The sequence below is a fragment of the Erythrolamprus reginae genome, chromosome 13, assembly GCF_031021105.1.
Source record: "Erythrolamprus reginae isolate rEryReg1 chromosome 13, rEryReg1.hap1, whole genome shotgun sequence".
NCBI classification, from domain to species: domain Eukaryota; kingdom Metazoa; phylum Chordata; class Lepidosauria; order Squamata; family Dipsadidae; genus Erythrolamprus; species Erythrolamprus reginae.
In genome coordinates, this window is record NC_091962.1 from 14705178 (window position 1) to 14730112 (window position 24935).

The 24935-nt window shown below is 46.1% G+C and overlaps 1 protein-coding gene across 5 annotated transcripts in view; it reads left to right on the forward strand.

Moving 5' to 3' along the window:
- The window catches only part of CELF3 (CUGBP Elav-like family member 3), a 56349-nt gene that overhangs the window by 28533 nt on the left and 2881 nt on the right, over window positions 1-24935 (forward strand). For 2 of the 5 annotated variants that reach the window (XM_070766478.1, XM_070766474.1), the window contains exons 3-13: window positions 2771-2819; window positions 3145-3273; window positions 4375-4454; window positions 7301-7444; window positions 7637-7769; window positions 8210-8359; window positions 9824-9889; window positions 10157-10252; window positions 12785-12928; window positions 14094-14237; window positions 19458-20341. In XM_070766478.1, coding sequence (XP_070622579.1) covers window positions 2771-2819; window positions 3145-3273; window positions 4375-4454; window positions 7301-7444; window positions 7637-7769; window positions 8210-8359; window positions 9824-9889; window positions 10157-10252; window positions 12785-12928; window positions 14094-14221 — 1119 coding nt within the window. In that variant the 3' untranslated portion in view covers window positions 14222-14237; window positions 19458-20341. Of the gene's footprint in view, window positions 1-2770; window positions 2820-3144; window positions 3274-4374; window positions 4455-7300; window positions 7445-7636; window positions 7770-8209; window positions 8360-9823; window positions 9890-10156; window positions 10253-12784; window positions 12929-14093; window positions 14238-15722; window positions 15797-19457; window positions 20342-24935 lie in introns of those variants that run through there. The other 3 variants (XM_070766476.1, XM_070766477.1, XM_070766475.1) reach the window with 3 other exon arrangements.

Sequence of the window (24935 nt, forward strand, 5' to 3'; positions counted from 1 at the left end):
AGAGGGAATTGGGGAAAAGAAGGAAGAGAAGGGGATTTGGGTGAGAGAGAGAGGGGAAAAGAAAAATGAGCTGGCTATTTATTTATTTAAAGAAGAATATTCCATTTACTAATTCAAATGTAAGTGACCGTGAAGTCCTTCTTGGCTTTGAACCGTTTGAAGTCACCGCAGCAGTGGGAAAAAAACACAACTTGCGACCGTGTTTCACACTTGTGACTTTCGTAGCATCCTCACCGTGGGTGTTATCAAAATTCAGGCACTCGGTTCATATCCCGCATGCAAATCTAATAAATAATAATAATGATAATGATAATGATGATATAATAATAATAATAATAATAATAATAATAATAATAATAATATTTGTGACTGTCCGAGTCTCCTTTTTCACGACCAAAGTTGATGGAGAACTTCGCTCCGCTCAACCCTTCGCCTCACTCAATAATAATAATAATAATAATAATAATAATAATAATAATTTATTAGATTTGTATGCCGCCCCTCTCCGAGGACTGGGAGCGGCTCACAAATAACTATGTTAATGACTGGAGCCAAAGAGGAGGTCAAAAAAAAAACCACTTTACAAATATCTTTGGTTCTGCCACAAATACGTTGGCCTCCGTTGTGGTTCTTCTACGTTGGGGAGCAGCTGTGATATAATAATAATAAGACCCTGCGTTGCAAATGACGTAAGACCTTTGCAAAATCCAGTTGGGAGTCTTTGGTTCCCAAAATCTGTGACCCACCCACACACACCCACACACACACTTCTCACCTGCCCCCCAAACTCCACCCTGCCTTCTGAAGTGGGATGCAAAGATATCCAGGTCAAAGGTCATTTGCTACCTTCGCCTTTTTTATGGAGTTTATTATTAGGTAGAAGATTCATCCCTGGAGGCTTTCAACTCTCTTCCAACTCTGTTATTCTTTTCTTTTTCTGTTCCGTTTGTTCTATTCTATGCTTTCTCTATTCTGTTCTATTCTACTCTACTCTATTCTTTCTCATTTCTATTCTATTCTTTCCATTCTATGAATTATGCTTCCATATGAAATTCTATCCTATTCTACTCTTATTTTATTCTATTCTTTCTCATTTCTACTCTATTTTATTCTATTCTTTTTCATTTCTGTTCTATTCACTCTATTCTTTCTAATTTCTATTCTACTCTATTCTATTCTTTCTAATTTCTGTTCTATTCTATTCTTTCCATTCTATGAATTATGCTTCCATGTGAAATTCTATCCTATTCTATTCTATTTTATTCTATTCTTTCTCATTTCTATTCTATTCTATTCTTTCTCATTTCTGTTCTATTCTACTCCACTGTAGTCTATTTTATTCTTTGAATTATGCTTCCATGTGAGATTCTATTCTTTCTAATTTCTATTCTACTCTATTCTTTCCATTCTATGAATTATACTTCCTTATGAAATTCTATTCTGTTCTACTCTATTTTATTCTATTCTTTCTCATTTCTATTCTATTTTATTCTATTCTTTCTCATTTCTGTTCTACTCTACTCTATTCTATTCTTTCTAATTTCTATTCTACTCTATTCTTTCCATTCTATGAATTATGCTTCCATATGAAATTCTATTCTGTTCTACTCTATTTTATTCTATTCTTTCTCATTTCTATTCTATTTTATTCTATTCTTTCTCATTTCTGTTCTACTCTACTCTATTCTATTCTTTCTAATTTCTATTCTACTCTATTCTTTCCATTCTATGAATTATGCTTCCATATGAAATTCTATTCTGTTCTACTCTATTTTATTCTATTCTTTCTCATTTCTATTCTATTTTATTCTATTCTTTCTCATTTCTGCTCTACTCTACTCTATTCTATTCTTTCTAATTTCTATTCTACTCTATTCTTTCCATTCTATGAATTATGCTTCCATATGAAATTCTATTCTGTTCTACTCTATTTTATTCTATTCTTTCTCATTTCTATTCTATTTTATTCTATTCTTTCTCATTTCTGCTCTACTCTACTCTATTCTATTCTTTCTAATTTCTATTCTACTCTATTCTTTCCATTCTATGAATTATGCTTCCATATGAAATTCTATTCTGTTCTACTCTATTTTATTCTATTCTTTCTCATTTCTATTCTATTCTATTCTTTCTCATTTCTGTTCTACTCTATTCTATTCTTTCTCATTTCTGTTCTATTCTACTCCACTGTATTCTATTTTATTCTATGAATTATGCTTCCATGTGAGATTCTATTCTTTCTCATTTCTATTCTACTCTATTCTTTCCATTCTATGAATTATGCTTCCTTATGAAATTCTATTCTGTTCTACCCTATTTTATTCTATTCTTTCTAATTTCTATTCTACTCTATTCTTGTATTTTATTTATTAAATTGATTCGCTGCCATCCCATCGTATAACAAAAGCCTCCCCGTCAAAAATTGGTAGAACGAACAATACTTTTGGGTGGCAAAGATGCCCAAAACTAGCAGCCCAGCTGGTGTTGGGGATATTGAAGGTGTTGCTCAAAGCCCCCAGAAAGAAAGGAACCATTTGGGGACGGTCCCGATAACACACACACACACACCCCGGAGATGACAGAAGTCTATTTTAGCTTCTAAAAGCTAAACAAAGGGGGGGGGGGAACGGCTACAAGGAAGGCATAAAAAGAAAAGAGAGAGAATGGGACACAATTGTTTTCTAGGTCCGCTCTCTTAATCCCAATGGATCGTTTGCAAGCAAAACGCCTGACATTTTGGCCTTGAAAATTCTATTTCTTGTCCTTACAGATGAACCGACCGATCCAGGTGAAACCTGCAGACAGCGAAAGTAGGGGAGGTATGATTTCCTTCTATATTTTGAGGGGTGGGTGGGTAGACAGGCCCAATGCTTTGATTGGGGTCTTCATTTATCTGCAGATTTTAACTTCTTCAAACAATTAAATTTCAGGGTTACCAGAGTTTCCTGCAGATTCTGCAATGTCTGGATTATTATTATGATTATTATTTATTTTTTAGCCTTCGCACCCCGAAATTCCCAGCTGAAATGTCAGTCTGCGATTCCGCTAAGGACTTAGCAAATTCGTTTTTTGCAAAGGGGGAAGTTTGTCCTCTTATATTTTATTTATTTTTGAGCCACTTCCTGCCTCTTGGTGTCTTTCCAGAAGACCGGAAACTGTTTGTAGGAATGCTGGGCAAACAGCAGACCGACGAAGACGTCCGAAAGATGTTTGAGCCTTTCGGGAACATCGATGAATGCACGGTACTCCGAGGCCCAGATGGCACCAGCAAAGGTGAGGTGGCATGGATGGTGCCCGCGGCTCAGTCCCTTTACCCATGTCCAGGTAAAGGGGTATTGGTCAACCTTGGAAGATGAATTTCAGCTCCCCAAATTCCATGCGTGCTAGCTGGGGGATTCTGGGAGTGGAAGTCCACTCCTGTTCAGGGCCACCAAGGCTCAGAAACATGGGGAAGGGGGGAGAGAGAGAGTTGAGTAGAGCCTTTGTTTTCCTTCTGGTTTTGCAAAACAAAATAATCTAAATAATAATCTAATCTAAAGTGTGCAATAGACTTGATATTCCTGGAGGCGTCTGTAACGTGGCAAATGATTTAGCTTTACTAGATAAGTGGTCCATGCAATGGAAACTGCAGTTGAATGTTTCCAAATGTAAAATGAAGCACTTGGGGAAAAGGAATCCTCAATCTGAGTATTGTATTGGCAGTTCCGTGTTAGCAAAAACTCCAGAAGAGAAGGATTTAGAGGTAGGAAAAGCAAGTAGGATGCTTGGCTGCATAGCTAGAAGTATAACAAGCAGGAAGAGGGAGATTGTGATCCCGCTATATAAAGTGCTGGTGAGACCACATTTGGAATGATACTGTGTCCAGTTCTGGAGACCTCACCTACAAAAAGAGATGGATGAAATTGAACGGGTCCAAAGACGGGCTACAAAAATGGCGGAAGGTTTTAAGCATCAAATTTATCAAGAAAGACTTCATGAACTCAATCTGTAGAGTCTGGAGGACAGAAGGGAAAGGGGGGACACGATCAAAACATTTAAATATGTGAAAGGGTTAAATAAGGTTCAGGAGGGAAGTGTTTTTAATAGGAAAGTGAACCCAAGAACAAGGGGATACAATCTGAAGTTAGTTGGGGGAAAGATCAAAAGCAACATGAGAAAATATTATTTGACTGAAACAAACTTCCAGCAGACGTGGTTGGTCAGTCCACAGTCACTGAATTGAAACATGCCTGGGATAAACATGGATCCATCCTAAGATAAAATATACAGGAAATAGTGTAAGGGCAGACTAGATGGACCAGGAGGTCTTTTTCTGCCGTCAATCTTCTATGTTTCAATCTCCCTCCTTTCCCGTCCTCTGTGCTTCTCCGCCAGGCTGCGCCTTTGTGAAATTCCAAATGCACGCGGAAGCCCAGGCAGCCATTAGCACGTTGCACGGGAGCCGCACGTTACCGGTGAGTCCCTCAGGCTGCGGGAATTTCGTGGGGACCTCGGCGGGGTTGAAGTTGGAAAACGGCTGCAGCCTGGAGAAAAGCGGGGAAGCGGCTGTTTTGTCCTGTGGGCTGTGCTGCCCTCCGGTGGCTCCAGCGCTCCATTGCAGCGTCTCCATGCGGTGTACTGAAAAACTTCTAAGTCCCAAATATAGGGAGAGGAAGGAAAGAGGGAGGGGGGAGGGAGGGAAGGAAGGAAGGAAGAAAAGAGATGGAAGGGAGGGTGGGTGGATGAGTGAGTGGAAGGTAGGAATTTAGATAGATGAATTAGATAAATAGAAGGAAAAGAAGGTGTGAAGGAAGGTAGATACATAGGTGGGTGGAAGGAAGGAAGGAAAGAAGGAAGTGAGGGAGGGAAGTAGGGAGGGAAAAGATGGAAGGGTGGGTAGGTGGGTGGATGAGTGAATGGAAGGAAGGAATATAGATAGATGGATAGATAGGTATGAAGAAGGTATGAAGGAAGGTAGATGATAGATATATTATCTTCAGATATATTAGTGATAGGAAGAAGAAAAACTGCAGCATCACAAAGCTTAGTACCGGGAATAATACATGCATTGATGGGAATAAGGAGATCGCTGACCATTTCAATAGCTACTTCTGTTCAGTTTTCTCAAAAGACACCTTACAAAATAATACTATAGAGGGATATAGCATTGCTTCCAGCTGTACGGATTCAGCTCCAGTGATCTTAGAAGCCGATGTCTTAGAAGAACTTGAAAGATTAAAGATAAATAAGGCAATGGGTCCAGATGGCATCCATCCCAGAGTTCTTAAAGAACTCAGATCTGTCATTGCTACCCCCCTGACTGATTTGTTTAACCAATCCCTGTTAACAGGAGATGTTCCTGAGGATTGGAGAATGGCCAGTGTTGTGCCTATCCACAAGAAGGGCAGTAGAGAAGAAGCTGGAAACTACAGGCCAGTTAGCTTGACATCAGTTGTAGTTAAAATGATGGAGACTCTACTCAAAAAGAGGATAAATCAGCATCTAAAAAACAATAACTTATTGGACCCAAATCAGCATGGCTTTACTGAAGGCAAATCGTGTCAGACTAATCTCATTGAGTTCTTTGACTATGTCACAAAGGTGTTGGATCAAGGTGGTGCCGTGGATATTGCCTATCTGGACTTCAGCAAAGCCTTTGATACGGTTCCACATAAAGAGCTGATAGATAAATTAGTGAAGATTGGACTTAATCCCTGGATAGTTCAGTGGATTTCAAGCTGGCTGAAGCATAGACATCAGAGAGTTATTGTTAATGGCGAGTATTCTGAGCAGAGTCAGGTTGCAAGCGGTGTGCCACAAGGGTCTGTTCTGGGTCCTATTCTTTTTAATATGTTTGTGAGTGACATAGGGGAAGGTTTGGTAGGGAAGGTTTGCCTATTTGCCGATGACTCTAAAGTGTGCAATAGGGTTGATATTCCTGGAGGGGTCTGTAATATGGTAAATGATTTAGCGTTACTAGATAAATGGTCAAAGCAATGGAAACTGCAGTTTAATGTTTCCAAATGTAAAATAATGTACTTGGGGAAAAGGAATCCTAAATCTGAGTATTGCATTGGCAGTTCTGTGTTAGCAAAAACTTCAGAAGAGAAGGATTTAGGGGTAGTGATTTCTGACAGTCTCAAAATTGGTGAGCAGTGTGGTCGGGCGGTAGGAAAGGCAAGTAGGATGCTTGGCTGCATAGCTAGAGGTATAACAAGCAGGAAGAGGGAGATTGTGATCCCCATGTATAGAGCGCTGGTGAGACCACATTTGGAGTACTGTGTTCAGTTCTGGAGACCTCACCTACAAAAAGATATTGACAAAATTGAAGGGGTCCAAAGACGGGCTACAAGAATGGTGGAAGGTCTGAAGTATAAAACGTATCAGGAAAGACTTAATGAACTCAATCTGTCTAGTCTGGAAGACAGAAGGAAAAGGGGGGACATGATCGAAACATTTAAATATGTTAAAGGGTTAAATAGGGTTCAGGAGGGAAGTGTTTTTAACAGGAAAGTGAACACAAGAACAAGGGGACACAATCTGAAGTTAGTTGGGGGAAAGATCAAAGGCAACATGAGAAAGTATTATTTTACTGAAAGAGTAGTAGATCCTTGGAACAAACTTCCAGCAGACGTGGTTGGTAAATCCACAGTAACCGAATTTAAACATGCCTGGGATAAACATATATCCATTGTAAGATAAAATACAGGAAATAGTAAAAGGGCAGACTAGATGGACCATGGGGTCTTTTTCTGCCGTCAGTCTTCTATGTTTCTATGTTTCTATGTTTCTATAGATACATAGGTGGATGGAAGAGGAGGGAGGGAGGAAGGAAGGAAAAAAAGATGGCAGGAAGGGTGTGAATGGATGGGAGGGAGGGAGGAATATAGACAGATGGATAGATAAATAGGTAGAAGGAAAAGAAGGTATGAAGGAAGATAGACATAGGTGGATGGAAGGGAGGAAGGGAGGAGAGGAGAGGGAAAAAGGGGGAAGGAGGGAAAGAAGGAAGGAAGGAAAAAGATGACATAAAGGGTAGGTGAATGGGTGGGAGGGAGGGATATAGATAAATAGGTAGATAGGATACATAGTATGGTATGAAGGAAGGCAGATGGATACATACATAGGTGGATGGAAAGGAGGGAGGGAGGGAAGGAAAGAAAGAAGGGAAGGAAGGAGGGGAAAAGGAAGGAGAAGAGAGGACCGGGAAAAAGGGGGAGGGAAGGAGGGAAGGAAGGAAGGTTCCCCCCTTCTAGAGCCCAGCCTGGCATCCCTTCTACCTGCCACTTCCCAACCTCGCCCCCCCATCTCCCCCCCCCAGGGCGCCTCTTCCAGCCTGGTGGTGAAATTTGCTGACACGGAGAAGGAGCGAGGTCTCAGGCGGATGCAGCAGGTGGCCAACCAGCTGGGCATGTTCAGCCCCATCGCGCTGCAGTTCGGAGCGTACAGCGCCTACACTCAGGCAGTAAGGCGGGGCTGGGTCCTCTCGCTCCCCCTAAGCCCCCCAAGTCCCCCCCAAGCCTCAGCCTCTCGGGTATGGGGCAGTGTGGAAACGCACAGAGTGGCTGAGCTCGGGGGATCCAGGAAGAGCGGGGAGGGGTCCCGAGAAAATACAGGGGCATCTTCGCGGCTTCAGCCCTCTCTTTGGCCTCCGCAGCTCATGCACCAGCAAGCCGCCCTAGTCGCCGCTCATTCGGCCTACCTCAACCCCATGGCGGCCGTACAGATGCAGCAGATGGCCACTCTGGCCCCCAACGGGCTCATCGCCACCCCCATCACCCCCTCCTCAGGTAAGGAGGGCAGAGGCGCCACCCAGATCAGCTGTTCCTTCCCCGGGAGGGGCTTCGTCCCCCGGGTTTCGAAGAGTCCCTCTCTTCTGGACATGCCTCTCCCCAGCTCTTAAATTTGACCCCTTGTTCCCCCCAAATGGACCCCCCCCACAGGCCTCACAAAAAAGTGGGTGGGAGTCCGTAACTTTGGTGCATTGAAGGTGGAGGGGTGCACGTCTGAATCAGTGGTGGGCAGCAGCAGCCGGTGAGGTCAGGGTCTCCGTCCTGGTAGAAAATTCTGGGATGAGCACCCACCTGTTGGCAAACAGCCCCCTGACGAGCGCACGGGCGAGATAAGGCCCACCGGCAGTGCCGAAGATGAGCAGCCCTTCACTGCTCTGAATGTATTGCAGACCTGGGTTAGAGTTGGGGCCTTTCTCTCTCTCCTTCCCTCCCAACAGGAAGCAGCACGCCGCCCACCCTTGCGGGCACCCCGGTCTCTGCCATCCCGGCAACCCTCAGCGTCAACGGCTACAGCCCCGTCCCCACACAGAGCACAGGGCAGCCGGCCTCCGAGGGCCTCTACACCAACGGCGTCCACCCCTTCCCAGGTAGCTCTGCCCAGCCCACCCCCTCCAGCCCGTCCTTCCTCCCCTCCCACCCACCCCTGGGGTGCCCACGTTGGGCTGCAATTTTAGCCTGAGTAGTTAGAACAGTGACGGCGAACTCTTTTTGTGTGACACCCCCCCCCCGCACTCTCCACTCAGGCGCGCACAACACCCCGCCCACCCGTGCCCCATTTTGGGCCCAACAGGCCTCCCTGAAGCCTCCACAGGCTGGAAATTATCCGTTTGCCAATTTCCTGTAGGCCCAGTACATTTACCGGAAGTCCAGAGGCTTTCTTAGCGTTTGGGGAAGGCAGAAACGGTCTTCTCCCCTCCCCCTTGGAGGCCATTTGGAGGCCGGAAATAGTGTGTTTCCCCACTTCCGGTAGGCCCGTTTTTCGCTCTCCGCAGGCTCCAGCGACTTTTATGGAGCCAGAAGAGGGTGGAAATGGCCTCCCCCACGCCCCAGAGCCTCCGCCTGAGCCTGTGTGATCGGAAACAGGCTGCGTGGAGACTCCTGGGAGGGGAGGAGTGGCGTGGACTGGGCCAGCCGAAAATCATGTGCATTGTGCTGGAGCGAGCTAGGAGAACTGCTCGGGTGCCCGCAGATATGGTTCTGCATGCCACCTGTAACATACATGCCATATGTTCGCCATCACGGAGTATTCTTCCCGCAACCCCGTGGGGACTCTAGGGTTGGATGGGGAGGAGGTGTAGAACTTGAACCCAGAGGCAGGAAGAGAAAAAATAAGAGCGTTTTTGCTCATCCTGCTGTGATTTGGGGTTGGGAGGAAAAGAATGCGCCACGACTCCCCAGGGCTTGAAGATGGGTGGACTTCAATTTCCCGAATCCCCCAGCCGACGTGCTTTACAATGCATGGACTAAAAATCCCAGAATGCCCCACTTTGAAACAAGTTGGACTTCCAACTTCCCAGAATGCCACACCTGAATCACACGACCTGAGTCTCCGAAGAGGGGTGGCATACAAATCTAATAAATTATTATTAAATTATTATTAATACGGAATTCTGGGAGTTGAAGTCCCAAATTCAGAAAGACTGGATTAAACCCACTTTAATCCTTTTAACCCCAGATTAACGGGAAGGCTCTTTTTCCAACGGGATTAAAACCGCCGAGTTCAGGTCCTCGAAGCTCCAAACAGGAGCTCTTTAAGCCGATAGAGGACACCATTCCGGCTGAGAAAACATTTTGCCGATTTCGGAACCGAGCCCTAGCTTGAAATGTCAACCGTGCCTGTTCGAGCCCTCCTCTTCAGAGGCAGTCTAGCTCTGACTCTCTAAGAAGTGGGGCTTAGAGAAAAATCGAACCTTGGGAGTGGCCTCCCCCAGAGAGAGCTCGTGGGGGTCGGAGGGAGGGAGGGAGGGGGTGCTCCGACGTGTCGAAACCGCCGCAAACTCTCTTTTAAGTGTGTCTCGTCTTCTCGCCTCCCCCCACCCCCGATGCCACAGCACAGAGCTCGGCCGCCCCGGTGGATCCCTTACAACAGGCCTATGCCGGGATGCAACATTACACAGGTAAGGACAGTGGTAGTGGGTTCTTACCGGAACGGTGAAGGACGCCACACCAGTAGCAAAAATTGAGCTGTTCGGGTGTCTTGCGGGCATGCGGGGGAGCATGTTTTTGCTTCGGTGCATGCAGAGGAGATAAAATCTCGCAAGGGGATGTGTGCGTGAGAGAGATTTTGGTGATTTTTTGCAATCCCCACCCCCCAATCCAGCTCTGGAGACCCCTCCCCTTCCGAAAGCTGAGCCCTCCGCTCTCTAATTCGTTTCCTCCCACAGCTGCCTACCCTACAGCCTACGGACTGGTCAGCACCGCCTTCCCCCAGCAGCCCGCTGCCATCATCACCCAGCAGGCACCCCCCCAGCAGAGGGAAGGTAAGGTCGGGGGCTGGAGCGCCCCCACTCCCCTGCAATTCCTTCCCAGATCGAGCCCAGGGGTCATCCCAGCTGCAAAACGGCCACCGAGAAGCAGGGATTATCACATTTGGGCCTGCAATACCCTCAGGAACCTCTAGAACAGTGGTTCTCAACCTGGGGGTCAGGACCCCTTTGGGGGTCGAATGACCATTTCACGGGGGTCGCCTGAGACCCTGGGAGGAGACAAATTTCTCCTGGTATTAGGAACTAAAGCTTCTATTCTGGTATCTTGGAACATATTTTTACAATCCGACCAATCAGGTGTTTACAGTGGGGGCGTCTCTCTGACCTTCCTGCCAATCAGCTCAAAGCTCTGTTGGGAGAATTGGCGCTAGACTTATGGTTGGGGGTCACCAGAATATGAGGAACTGTATTAAGGGGTCGCAACCTTAGAAAGGTTGAGAACCATTGCTCTAGAGCAGCGTTTCCCAACCGGTGACACGGCTAGGTGTGCCGCGAAGCTCCAGCTGGGCGGAGCGCTGCCGGTGCTGACCTGGAGCTCCTGCTCGCAGCTGTCCCCCGGCTCCTGCTCGATGCCGTGGTTTTCGGCGCTCTCCTGCTGGGCCCCAAAGAAGGAAGGCAGGAAGAAGGAGAGCTCCATTCTTCGCGCCTTTTTCCCGCCTTCCTTATTTGGGGCCCAGCAGGAGAGCGCCGAAAACCGCGGCATCGAGCAGGAGCCGGGGGACAGCTGCAAGCGGGAGCCCCAGGACGGAAGTACCGGCAGCGCCCCGCCCAGCTGGAGCTTCCCTGGCGTCGGCGGCAAGTGTCCTTTGTGGCCCGGCGGGAGGGCACTGGCGGTAGGAGGGGGGGCGGCTGCAGCGGCTGCAGGCAGTCGCGGGGAGATGGTGGCGGCGAGAGGGAGCTCCAGGCGGCGGCGAGAGGGAGCTCTCTCTCTCTCTCTCAGCTGACTGCAAGCGGGAGCCCTGACGGTGGCGGTTGGACGTGTTGCTGGACGTCGTACATGCTGGCGCTGCGGGCCTGGCATATACGGTGTCCAGCAGCACGTCCAGCTGCCGCCCTCAGGGCTCCCGCTTGCAGTCAGCTGAGAGAGAGAGAGAGAAAGAAAGAGAGACATATAAGAGAGGCAGAGAGGCAGAGAAAGAGAGACAGAGCAAGAAAGAGAGACAGCAAGAGAGGCAGAGAAAGAGAGAGAGAGAGAGAAAGAGAGACATAGCAAGAGAGGCAGAGAGAGGGGAAAAGAAAGAGACAGCAAGAGAAAAAGAGAGACTTAGCAAGAGAGGCAGAGAGAGAGAGAGAAAGAGAAAGAAAGAGAGACATAGCAAAGAGAAAGAAAGAGACATATAGCAAGACAGTGAAAGAGAGAGAGAGCAAGAGAGAGAAAAAAAGAAAGAGATAGCAAGAGAGACACAGAGAGAGAGAGAGAGAGAGCAAGGGAGAGAGAAAGACATAGAGGAAGGGAAGGAGGGAGAGAGAAAGAGCAAAAAAGAGAGAAAAAAAGAAAGAAAGAGGGATGGAGAGAGAGAAAGAAGGGAAGGAAGGAAAAGAGAAAGAGGGAGAAATAGAGCGAAAGGGGGGAAGAGAGAGGGTTTTTTTGTCCAAACTTTTCTTTAGCCCGCCCCGCCGCCGCGCCCCCCCCCCCTTTCAATGTTCCCCAGGATTTTGAAAATATGAATAATGTGCCGCGGCTCAAAAAAGGTTGGGAAACAATGCTCTAGAAGAAGGAGAAGTTTTGCTTCCCCCTAGTGGAGATCTGGGTTATTATCATTATCATCATTATTATCATTATTATTTCAACAATACAACACAGCAAATGAGATCACTATGCTGGATTTCATATTTCATCACCAGTCGGGCGCTTCCCAAGCACTATTATTATTATTATTATTATTATTATTATTATTATTATTATTATTATTATTATTATTTCAATAAAACACAGCAAAAAATATCACTATTATGCTGGATTTCGTATTTCATCCCCAGTCGGGCGCTTCCCAAGCACCTAGGACTGCGTGATGTAGTGGCGAATTATGTGTTGATCCCAGTAAAGCGACTTTTTGCAATTGACAGATGGAGATGTTGTCAATTCTGATGTTCAGCCAATGTTAAGCATGTTTGTTAATTTTGTTTATTTTAATTGTTTAAATAAAGTCTATTTTTAAAAACCTAATAATAATAATAATAATAATATAATAATAATAATAAAAAAAGACACAACATTTGGAAATGTTGAGTTTTTGCACAGCTGAGCTGCACCTCCCAACACCAACTTCCACCCCTTGCAATAAAAACACATACACACACACACGAGAAGCCACAACCTGGTTTAATGTATTGTGTTTTAATCTAGATACTGCTGGCATTTTAGGGCCTGGGAGGAAACAAGAAGAGGAAAGCAAAACAAAATAAAAATATTGAGATGTTTTTTGCAACCCAATGACGAAACACTGCTCGCACGGCAGGCGGTTGCGCGAGGACTTTTCGCCATCCGTCCGTTTTTACCCACAACTCATTTTTTTTCTTTTGCAGGCCCCGAAGGTTGCAACATCTTCATCTATCACTTGCCGCAGGAATTTACCGATTCGGAGATCTTGCAGATGTTCCTCCCTTTCGGCAACGTCATTTCGGCCAAAGTTTTCGTCGACCGAGCGACCAATCAGAGTAAATGCTTCGGTATGGAACGTTCTGAGGGGTTCCACGAAGCAGGGGTCTCCGACCTTGGCCACTCGAAGACTTCTGGACTTCGACTCACAGAGTTCCTCAGCCGGGAATTCTGGGAGTTGAAGTCCACAAGTCTTCGAGCGGCCATGGTTGGAGAGAGCCCTGTTCCAAAGCCAACGCAGTTCTAGGCTGCGTCAACAGAGGGATAGAATCAAGATCACGCGAAGTGTTAATGCCACTTTATAAGGTCTTGGTGAGGCCACACTTGGAATACAGTGGTACCTCTACCTACAAACGCCTCTACTTAAGAATTTTCCTAGATAACAACCGGGTGATTTTTTTGCCTCTTCTCAAGAACCATTTTCCACTTACAAACCAGAGCCTCCGAAACTGTAACCAGAAAAGGCAGGGAGAAGCCTCCGTGGGGCCTCTCTAGGAATCTCCTGGGAGGAAAGAGGGCCGGAAAAGGGAGGGAGAAGCCTCTGTGGGGCCTCTCTAGGAATCTCCTGGGAGGAAAGAGGGCCGGAAAAGGTGAGGAGAAGCCTCCGTGAGGCCTCTCTAGGAATCTCCTGGGAGGAAACAGGGCCGGAAAAGGTGGGGAGAAACCTCTGTGGGGCCTCTAGGAATCTCCTGAGAGGAGACAGGGCCATTAAAGGTGGGGAGAAGCCTCCATGGGGCCTCTCTAGGAATCTCCTGGGAGGAAACAGGGCCTCCACCCTCCCTGTGGTTTCCCCAATCGCACGCCTTATTTGCTTTTACATTGATTCGTATGGGAAAAATTGCTTCTTCTTACAAACTTTTCCACTTAAGAACCTGGTCACGGAACGAATGAAGTTCGTAAGTAGAGGGACCACTGTATTTGCATTCAGTTTTGGTCGCCACGATGCAAAAAGGATCTTGGGACTCTAAAAAAAGTGCAGAGAACAGCGACAAAAATGATTAGGGGATATATTAGTCTAAAACATACAAAGAACGGTTGCAGGAACTGGGTTTATGTCTAGTTTAATGAAAAGAAGGACTACAGAAGACAGGATAACAGTCTTGAATGGTCTTCTGACCCCCATCTTGGGAAATGTACGTGGGGGGGGCTGATGCTCTTCGGCCGCGGGGTCTGAGCGTGCCCCCGGCCCTTCTCTTCCTCCCCCTCTTCCCCCCCTTCTCTCTCTCTCTTCCGCAGGATTTGTAAGTTTCGACAATCCCGCCAGCGCCCAAGCCGCCATCCAAGCCATGAACGGCTTCCAGATCGGGATGAAAAGGTTGAAGGTTCAATTGAAACGCCCCAAAGACGCCAACCGGCCGTATTGAGCCACCGCCTGCCCAGGTGGGTCCTCGGTTAACTGCGGCTGCGCAAAACCCGAACCCAGGTCCCCGTTTTTTTCCCGGTACGGCCCTTTCCAAACATGGCTCGTTTCTCCAAAATCTACTCAGTGTGTCCATGAGGGGAGAAAAAAGTCGACGCAGGTCAGGCCTTGTTTCCACCCGCTGTCGAAAAGGGGAATTTCTCCTATTTACCATTTCTGAAGAAAATATAATTTTATCCCCGGAAAGGATCCAATTTGCAACAGGCCAGGTTTAGCATGTGCTGCTAATTTTCCTCCTGTTGCGTCTCAATCAGAGTTGGGGGGGGGAAATGGAGTATTTAGAGGTGGTCCCCATTTAGCGACGGCCTTATATTGCGGCCGTCCGCAGGGTCAAAAAGTCAGCCCCAAAATTTACAGGGAGTCCGCTTACAAGCAGGCATTTTTAGTGACCGTTTGGGGCTTCAACGGCCCTGGGAAAAGTGACTTTTGACCTGTCCTCACTCTTACGACCACTGCGGCATTCCCGACTGTCATGGGAACAAAATTTAGACCTTTGGAAATATATTTATGATGTCCCTGTGTCACTATTTTCGACCTTCCTAACCAGCTTCCATCAAACAGTCAATGTGGGAAGCCCGATCCATTTAACAATTGCCGTGTTTCGCTTAACAACGGCAGCAGAAATGATCGTAAGATGGATTAAAAGCCACCTTAGTGGCTTAATTCTGGCGCCAACTGGCGTCGATCGAGGACTTCCAGTAAAAGCGGGCAAATATCTTCAAGGAGACTTGTTACTTGGTGAGGTTTCCTTAAGTAGCTACGTCGTTTTCTTTGGATAAATGTCTTTTTACAAAAATTAGAAATCATCTCGTTTGGAAATTAAAAAACAAAACTTTTTTAAAGGCAAAAGAAGAAAAAACAAAGGGGGTGGGAGAATTATAGTGGTCCCTTCCGAACTTTTAAGAACCGGGTATTCAAGATTTTTTTGCCTCTTCTCAAGAACCATTTTCTTACAAATCTGAGCCTCTGATACTATAACCAGAAAAGGCGGGGAGAAGCCTCCGTGGGGCCTCTCTAGGAATGTTCTGGGAGGAAGCAGGGCCGGAAAAGGGGGTGGAAGCCTTATTTGCTTTTACAGTGATTCCTATGGGAAAAATTGCTGCTTCTTTCAAACCTTTCTACTTAAGAACCTGGTCACGGAATGAATGAAGTTTATAAGTAGTGTATTAATTTTGTCTATAAATTAGACAATAATTTATATTGTTTAATATAATATAAAAATGTAATATAAATATAATATATAAAAAAAGAAAGAAATCATCTCGTTTGGAAATAAAAAATGAAACTTTTTTTAAAAAGAAAAAAACAAAGGGGGTGGGAGAATTATTAATTTTGTCTAGTGAAAACACGTTTTAAATTTTTTTAAAAAAAGCAAGAAAACCAAATTCCCCACTTTTCTCTCTTTGCTGTCCGAAAACTCCGCAATGCCGCCCTCCCTTCGGCAGGGGGCCAATCATATCTTGAGACGACTCTGTTGCTAAGCCACCCTTCGTTGTCGCGGGACCTAGCTCCGCCCCCCTTGTAAGTTGCATCTGTTGGAATGAGCACACCATAAAAGTTGGTTGTCTTCTTTTCTCCTCCTCCTCCTCCTCCTCTTCTTCCTCCTTTGATTTGGAAAGGCCAAATCCTGCGTCATGTCGATCCGAGTTGCACTTTTTCAGACAAAATAGCATTTTTTTTGGATGTGTTGTGAGTTTCTGGTTTGTAGTTTCTCGTTTGGTGAAGTGCTGTTTCCTCGCTTTCTCTTTCTTTCTCTTACTCTCTTTTTCCCTTTCTCTTTCTCTCTCACTCATTCTGTTTCTCTCTATTTTTTCTTTTTCTCTTACTCTCTCTCCCTTTCTCTTTTATCTTTCTCTCTGATTCTCTCTCTCTTGCTGTTTCTTTTTCTTTCTTTCTTTCTTTCTCTCTTATTCTTTCCCCCTTTCTTTTTCTCTTTCTCTCTCTTACTCTCTCATTCTCTTTCTCTCTCACTCTTTGTTACTCTCTCTCTCTTTTCTCTTTTTCTTTCTCTTATTCTCTCTCCCTTTCTCTTTCTCTGATTCTCTCTCTTACTGTTTCTTACTCTCTCTTTCTCTCTCTCACCCACTATCTTTTTCTCTCTCTTTCTCTGACTGTTACTCTCTTTTTTTCTCTCTTACTCTTTTACTCTATCTTTCTCTTACTCTCTCCCTTTCTCATTTTCTCTTTCTCTCTTTCTCTGACTCTTACTGTTTCTTACTTACTCTTTTTCTCTTTCTCTCTCTTTCTCTTACTCTTTGCCTTTCTCCCTTTCCCTCTCTCTCTCTCTCTTACTCTTTCTCTTACTGTGTCTTTGTCTCTCTGTTACTCTCTCCCTCTCTCTTTTCTTTCTCTCTTCCTCTCCCTGTCTTCTGACCAAGTGTTCATGCACGCAACACTTGCAACATACCTTCATGCAGGGGTTCTGTGACAACTCGCCACAGCCCTCTCACCATGGGGGTAAAGGTGTTTCACTAATATATATATATATTAGTGAATATCTTAAAAAAATAAGACTCTTTTAAAGAAAGGATATTAAAGGAGGGACAAAACAAAACACGAAGGACAGAACCTAAAGCAACTTTTAAGAATGATGTCAAATAATCAAATTGAAGGGTGGGATTGTCCGCTCGGAGAAACAAAGAGGACTCAGATTCCCCTTGCAAATAAATTTGGTGCCGATTGCCTCTATCCAAATATCGAAGCGATCTATACATCCCTCCTCTTCCTTCCTCCGCACTTTTGTGTCTTGTTGTCAACTGTGTCGAACACCTTTGTGATCGTCACCGTCAATCCTCCCGGGCTGTGCTTCTTTTTGTGCCGTTTTTTTTTGCCTGTGCCGTGTTTTGCTCATCTGGATGGTGGTGTGTTGTTGTTGTGTTTTGTTTTTCATTTGTGCCAAAACGTCGGTTATGTGACCACATGTACGAATTTCTGGCAGCTTTTTCGTTCCCAGCCTTGTCCCGTCCTCCTCCTGCCTTTGTTCCCCCCCGAAAGCTCTGGAGATGTCCTCAGGGTGGGATTCAGGTGGAGCGGGGCCTAAATAACAAATTCGGGCTGTTTGAGCATTGGGAGACGAACTTGCCCCTCCATGGGAAAGTTTCCTGTTTGGTTCCCACGACCGGAAAGAAACCATTTAATGATGGAATTTCTACATTGAACGAACCGATTAATTGTTGACATCAGTGACTTCAACGCTTCTTGGCCAATTTGGAAGAGAAGTCAGGAAGGGGTCAAAGATTCTGGTTTAAAGGCCAGACAACTGCGAAGGGTGTGAGCTTATTTTGTGTGTAAGGAGGAGGGCTGAAACCAAGTTCCTAGTCCACATGAAGAGGCCCCACTGTTCAGGAATTGGAGAATTCAGAGAGGGTTGTGTCCAAAATGCAACCCTCTCCAGGATAGAACTTCTCAAGAAGGGGACGCCAATTCTGGGGGAGCTCAGCTTACAATTTCTTCTCCCCCTACCCATTTTCCCCATCCCATTGTTCTGGGATGCACGGAACTCTTATGTCCATCTTCTCTCCCACCCTTTGGGGGACCCTCTGTGAGCCCCAACCTCCCTCTCAGCCCCCACCTTCAACAGAGATCCCTCACCACCACCACCACCCCAAGGAAGTCTGACCAAGAAGGTCTTACGAACTTCCTAAAGGCCTCCTAACTGGCCCACCTTTTCTCTCTCGCTCTTTCCACCTCTTTTGTCTCTGCCCATCCCTTTCTCTTTTCTTGTTATGTCTGTGTTTCTCTCTTTTGTCTCCATCTATCCCTTTGTCTTTCTCTCTCTTTCTGTCTCTAGCTATCTCACTTTGTCTGTCTGTCTCTTTTGTCCATCTTTCTCTGTCTGTCTCTCCATCTTTTTTCTCTCTGCCTATCCCTTTCTCTTTGCCTCTCTATCTTTCTTGCTCTCTCTTGTCTCCATCTATTTCTCTCTCTCTCTCTAGCTTTCTTGCTCTGCTTCTCTCTCTTTGGTCTCATCTATCCCTCTCTCTTTCTCTCTTTCTCTCTAGCTTTCTTGCTCTGTCTCTCTTTGGTCTCATCTATCCCTCGCTCTCTCTCTCTAGCTTTATTGCTGTCTGTCTCTGTCTTTGTCTCACCTATCCCTTTCTCTTCTTATTCTGGTTTGTTGTCATCATTGTCGTTGTGGTCGTCGTTCATTGTGGGTCTCTCCTGTGTCTCATTCTTCTCTGTATTTGTCAGTACGTGTGTGTGTGTGTGTTTGTGTGTGCCTATGTGCATTTGTGTTTGTGGCGTCGTCAGGATCAGGATCTCCACCAGGGCAGTTCTCGGGAAGCGTGGTGGCTTCGAAAGGTGGACTCTGCTCACCGGGGGTGGAGGGGGGGTATTCCAGCCTCCCACCCACCCCATTTTGTGCTGCAGGGCTTTTTGCTGTTGTTGTTTTGGTTTGCAAAGGGAAGCCCAGAGATCATCAAGACTCCATCTCTCTCTTTCCTTTCATGCCTCCTGGCCCAGAATAATGATTTATTTTATTTATTAATTGGATTTGTATGCCGCCCCCCCCCCCCGAAGATAGAAATAAACTCAGATGGTCTTCAAACCTAGTTTATTAATAAAGTTTTCAAGTTGCCGCCTAGTTTCTTTAAGCAACTTCCCCCCCCCCCAACCAGTGATAGGCAAAGTTGGCTCTTCTATGACATGTGGACTTCAACTCCCAGAATTCCTGAGCTACCATGATTGGGCTCAGTAATTCTGGGAGTTGAAGTCCACAAGTCATAGAAGAGCCAACTTGGCCTGTCCCTGCCCCAAACCAAGCAACTTTTGACCCTTGCTTTCATCAAGGAAGAGAGAGAAAGAGAGAGAGAGACAGTTCTCTCCATTAGATGCCCCGGGAAGAATGCCAAGAGGGTCTTTCTTGACACGGTCCTTTGCACTTGAAGGCCTGGCTGCTGGGATCTTGGAGGTGGGGGGTCCCGGCAGAAGGAAATTAAAACGGGGAGACCCACAGACTGGGGAAGGGGGAAGCAAGAGACCTTGGCAGCCATGGTTTTTGACCTGGAGATGTTCCTCCAGGGTCAAAGGAAGGCGGGGAGGGGATTTGGGAGGCAGTTGGGAACCCAAGATCCCAGCTAGACTGACCTACCTGCATGCCCACTCCCTCCCAGCCTTGGGAAAACCCAAGAAGAGCCAAGATAGCTAAGGTAGCTTCCGTTCTCTTGTCTCCTCTCTAGGTCTGGAGCTCAAAAGTAGGAGCCATCTTCGCTTGATCTTTGTTGCCCACTCTCCAAACGGCCCAGCTTCCTTCCTTCTTTCTCTCTGCTCTTCTTCCTCCTCCTCGTCTATCTCCTAGAACGATGTCTTCTTCCGGCCATCGGTTGCTTTGCTCATTGACTTGACCCTGTTGGCCAACAAGACTTCTCCAAGGATGGTGGCCCCACCAGCTTCTTCTCCTCTTCAGTGTGGGGCCCATGCGTCTCTCTTTCTCTCTCCTTTGGGTCCAACCGAGGAACGAGCTGTTTCAAGAAGGTCCATTCTTGGTCGACGGTGGAACGATGGAGCATGGAGACTTGGGAAAGAAGTAGGATGTTGATTTTTGGATGGATGTGAGATGGACTTCTTCGAGACAGGTGGATTCAAGATCAGAAGGCAGAAGGGGGAGGGGGCAGAATTCATTCTCACAACGTCTCCCCCTTCCTCAGTTTCCCACATCACCTTCTTGCAGGTGTTGGTCAAGGTTGACGTCAACGGTCCAAGCCAAAATTCAGCTACCTCTAAACTTTGTACATCTCAACCCACGCGATGGTCCTCACGAAAGCAGGGGGAACACAACCCACACCCTCCCTGAGCCTCCCTCTCCCTAAACCACGTTAGCTAGATGGGCATTGTAGTCCTGGTGAGTGGAGCAAAAAACCACATGTTCCCCGATCTGCTTTCTAAGCTCCCCAAAGACCGGTTATTAAAACGATAAATCGAAGATCGCCAAAAAGGAATTTCCCCAAAATAACGAGAGAATCCTTCTCCCCCTTGACTCCTCACAGAAGGAAATGGAGGGATTTTGAATATTAATTCCAAATAATGTTGACATTAATTGTCTAATTCTCCTTCTCCTTCTTCTTCTTCTCTCCTTCCTTCTTTTCTTCTTCTTCTTTTCTCCTTCCTTCTTTCTCTTTCTTCTTCTTTTCTCCTTCCTTCCTTCCTTCTCTTTCTTCTTCTTTTCTCCTTCCTTCCTTCTTTTCTTCTTCTTTTCTCCTCCTTTCTTTCTTCTTCTTCATCTTCTTTTCTCCTTCCTTCCTTCCTTCTCTTTCTCCTTCTTCTTTTTCTTTTCTCCTTCCTTCCTTCTTTTCTTCTTGAAACTACTACTTCTTCTTCCTCCTCTTTCTCCTCCTCTTTTCTTCTCTTCCTCCTTCTTCCTTTCATCTCCTTCCTTCCTTTCTTCCTTCCTTCCTCCTTCCCTTCTTCTTCCTTCTTCCTCCTTCTTCTCGTCCACCCCATATATCAGATTATTTTTCTGGACTTGGGCCACGCTTGCTTCCAAAACTTTTTTTGGGGAAAAAGATGAGTTTTGGAAGTTTCAAAGCTGAATGATCTCCCCCCCTCCCCTCTGCTTCAGAGAAGGGCTGGAGAAGGAATCACACAGGGAAGCGACAGGCAGCCCCCTCGAGTGGGGGGAAAGCTTTGAAAACTCAAACCACAACAGCTTTGTTCTAAAAGTTAGTTTCCCGCAGGCAAGCTTCCAATTCAACCAGCCTCTCTCTCAACCATAACAAGCAGGAGCGGGCTACAATTCCCAGCCAGTGGGGAATCCTGGGAATTGTAGTCCACCCAAGCTTGCCAAGATTTGAGAAACACTGCATCCGAATCGGGTTTCTTTCTAAAGGCCTGGGGATGAGGAAGGGGGAATTGAGAAAGGGGCAGGGGTCCCAATGGGTGGGTGAGTAGGGAATTGCTCACGTTTTGGGAAACCGGGTCCATCCCCGCAACAAAACGTCGTAACCCCAACTTTCCATGCTCCCCTAAAGAAGGAAATGAACCCTTGCCCCCCAATTTCAAACAAACTAAAATGGCAAACTTCCCTTCCACCCCCTTGGGGGATTCGTGAGGCTCAGTAGGTGCCGAGCTTTGGTAGGTGGGAAGGAAGGCGGATAGGACTAGTGTGGCTGCCCCTGTCCCAAGTTGGACAATAAGACACACAAATACACACACACACACACACACACAAAGTGGCCGGAGGTTATTTTTGACATCGTACAACCCGCCATCTCTTTCTGAGAACTTTGCGAGAATCCAGGTTGCAACGGGAGCAGGGAATCGGGCCTACGGCGGTCCAAGACTTCTTGGAGTTTTGAACTTTAAAGGACTACGGAGCTCATCGTCCACCGCTCAATCCCGAAGCTGCGAGAAACTCAGAAAGAGAAAGAGAGAGAGAATCCCGGAGGGGGGGAAAAATTAAAAATCTGGATTTCTCTCCATCCTTCGTCGGACCGAGCAACCCTGACCGAGCCAGACCGAGCAACCCTGACTAGGTCCTCTTCCAAAATGACAGCTTCCTCCACAGCCAAAACAATTCCGGCAAAGAAGCAACCCGGCGTACGGAACGAGAAAACGCTCCGTCCACGTACGGACAGGCGGATGCTTCTTTTTAAAAAAAAGACATTTAAAAAAAAAATAACCAAAGGGAAGGAGAATGGGGGGGGGGATTAAGGGCAGTTGGAAGCGAAGTCCCAGCCGTAACACAAGATCGGACGGTCTCCCGCTCTCAATGACTCCGTCGTCAAATTTTGGAAGTGCTAAGACAAATCGGCCGTGCGATGTTGTCGGTCCATTTCCGAAGACCCTCTTTTTTTGGGAAGGGGGGGTCTCCATTGCATCATGATCGGACTCTCCCTCTCTCCCTTCTCCTCAACCCCCCCCCCAATATGCGACTCTCTTTACACACCCACCCACCCCGAAAACTTTGCTCCCCACTTTCTGGAATAGCTCGGTGCGTGTACAAAATTCTACCCGAGGAGCTCGGATTCTTTGCCCCCTCCCGGGGAAGCCAATTTCCGCCGGCGTGGTGTCTTTTTAACGCCTCTGAAACAGAGAAGGTTCTCACCTTTGGGGAGGGGGGAAGCCCGCCAGAAGGGGCCGGAAAAAAAATATGTTTACAGTCTCTTTTGCTGATCCAGTAATTGTAAATAATTCCATTGCGATTTAGCGGCAATTAATTATTATTTTGGTGGGTGGGGAGGGAAAAGGGTTGGGGTTTTTTTTATCCTTCGGTCTTCTTCCCGTTTCTGATCTTAGAAGAGTTTCGAAAATTTCTTTCATTTTCTCTCTCTTTGTCTTTACCTCTCTCTCTCTTCTTTCTACCTCTCCTCTCATTCTCTCTCTCTCTCTCTGCCTCTCTCTCCATCTCTCCTCTCTTGTCTCTTTCTGCCTCTACTTTTCTTTTCTCTCTGCCTCTTTCTACTTATCTCTGTTTCTACCTCTCTCTCTGCCTCTCTTTCTCTCTACCTCTCTCTCTTTCTGTCTCTCTCTACCTTGGTTTCTCTCTGTGTCTTTTGTCTTTTTCTGTCTCTCTCTTTCTATCTCTCTGCTTCTTTCTATTTCTCTCTCTTTCTACCCCTCCTCTTTCTCTCTATCTCTCTCTATCTCCCTCTGCCTCTTTCTACTCTGTGTTTCTACCCCTCGTCTCTCTCTCTGCCTCTCTTTCTACATCTCTCTTTCTATCTTTCTCTGCCTCTTTCTACTTCTGTTTCTTTCTACCTCTCTCTGCCGCTCTTTCTACTTTTTTTTCTTTCTACCTCTATCTTTCTTCTCTCTCTCTCTGTCCTCTCTGTCTGCCACTCTACTTTTCTTTCTACATCTCTCTCTCTTTCTTCTCTTTCTCTCTGTCTACCACCCTACTTTTCTTTCTTTCTTTCTTTCTACCTTTCTACCTCTCTCTCTCTCTCTCTCTCTTGGGTCTCCCTGTTCTTCCTTCCCCTCTCTTCTTTTCCTTCCTTCGATTATTTCACTTTAGGTGGGGGGGGCTGGGGGGGGGGGTTTAATAGTGATTTTGTTTAGAAGGACCAAGGGAAGAAGGGGTTCAAAGAAGTGAAAAATAGGGGGTGGGGGAACGGTGATTTTTTTTCAGACAATATCAAGGCTTAAATTATTGATTATTTATTGCTGTTTTTACTTTGAATAAATTACTTTTTCTTTTTCTGTTTCAATAAAATAAGCGAAAAACTAGAATGAGGGGATATACCCTTACCCTTTGGCTCACAAGAAATGTATGGTGAGGGCTAAGAATATACAGATACGCCCATGTATACACTGCTCGAAAAAAATAAAGGGAACACTTAAACAACACAATATAACTCCGAGTAAATCAAACTTCCGTGAACTCAAAACTGTCCACTTAGGAAGCAACACTGATTGACAGTCCATTTCACATGCAGTTGTGTGCAAATGGAATAGTTGTGCAAATGAAATATTCAATGAGAGTTTTTTTTCATTCAGATGTTCCCCCCTTTTTTTTTTTGAGCAGTGTATATATAGATATATACAGTGGGAGTAAAAAGCATTTAGTCCGACACCAATTGTGCAAGTTCTTCCACTTAAAAAGATGAGAGAGGGCCTGTAATTGAACATCATAGGTAGACCTCAACCATGAGAGACAACATGAGAAAACACATCCAGAAAATCACATTGTCTGATTTTTAACGAATTTATTTGCAAACTATGGTGGAAAATAAGCATTTGGGTCACCTACAAACAATGTTTCTGGCTCTCATAGACCTGTAACTTCTTCGTTTAAGAGGTTCCTCTGTCCTCCCACTCATTACCTGTAGCAGTGGCACCTGTTTGAATTTGTTATCAGTATAAAAGACACCTGTCCAGAACCTCAAACCGTCACACTCCAAACTCCACTATGGTGAAGACCAAAGAGCTGTCGAAGGACACCAGAAACAAAAATTGTAGCCCCTGCACCAGGCTGGGAAGACTGGAATCTGCAATAGGCAAGCAGCTTGGTGTGAAGAAATCAACTCGGAGCAATAATTAGAAAATGGAAGACATACAAGACCACTGATAATCTCCCCCGATCTGGAGCTCCACGCAAGATCGCATCCCATGGGGTCAAAATGATAACAAGAACGCTGAGCCCGCACAGGGGGACCTTGTGAATGACCTGCAGAGAGCTGGGACCAACACAACAAAGGCTACCATCGGTAACACACTACGCCGCCAGGGACTCAAGATTCTGACTAAATAATTTTCCCCCCACTGTAGATATATATATTCTTAGCCATTGTGTGCTCGGTAACTTCAATTTGTTGGAAGGTCGGGAATGGGCGATCACGGGATCGTAACTTTTGAACCTGTGACTCTGGAGATGCGAGGAGCCGAGGACCTGTCTGTCGTAAGTCGCCCCCTCTTTTTCCAGGAGGCGGTCGTAACTTCGGACGTCCGCTAAACGGATGCTCGTAAGCCGAGGGCGACATCACTGTGAAAACCGAGGTGGATTTGCAATATTCAAATGTTTGAAATGGGACACGGTTTGGAGGGTTTGGGGGCGTGAGAAAGGGAATGGGACTTTTTGCCTCCGCCAGTTGGATGAAGCTCTTTCCTCCGCAGCAGCTGATCGGCCGCTGCCTTCACTCCCTCGCCCAAAGGCCCCTAGCTCTTGGCCCCAGCCCTTTGGCCACAAAAACCCAAATTCAGCCACAGCCTTTTGGCCACAT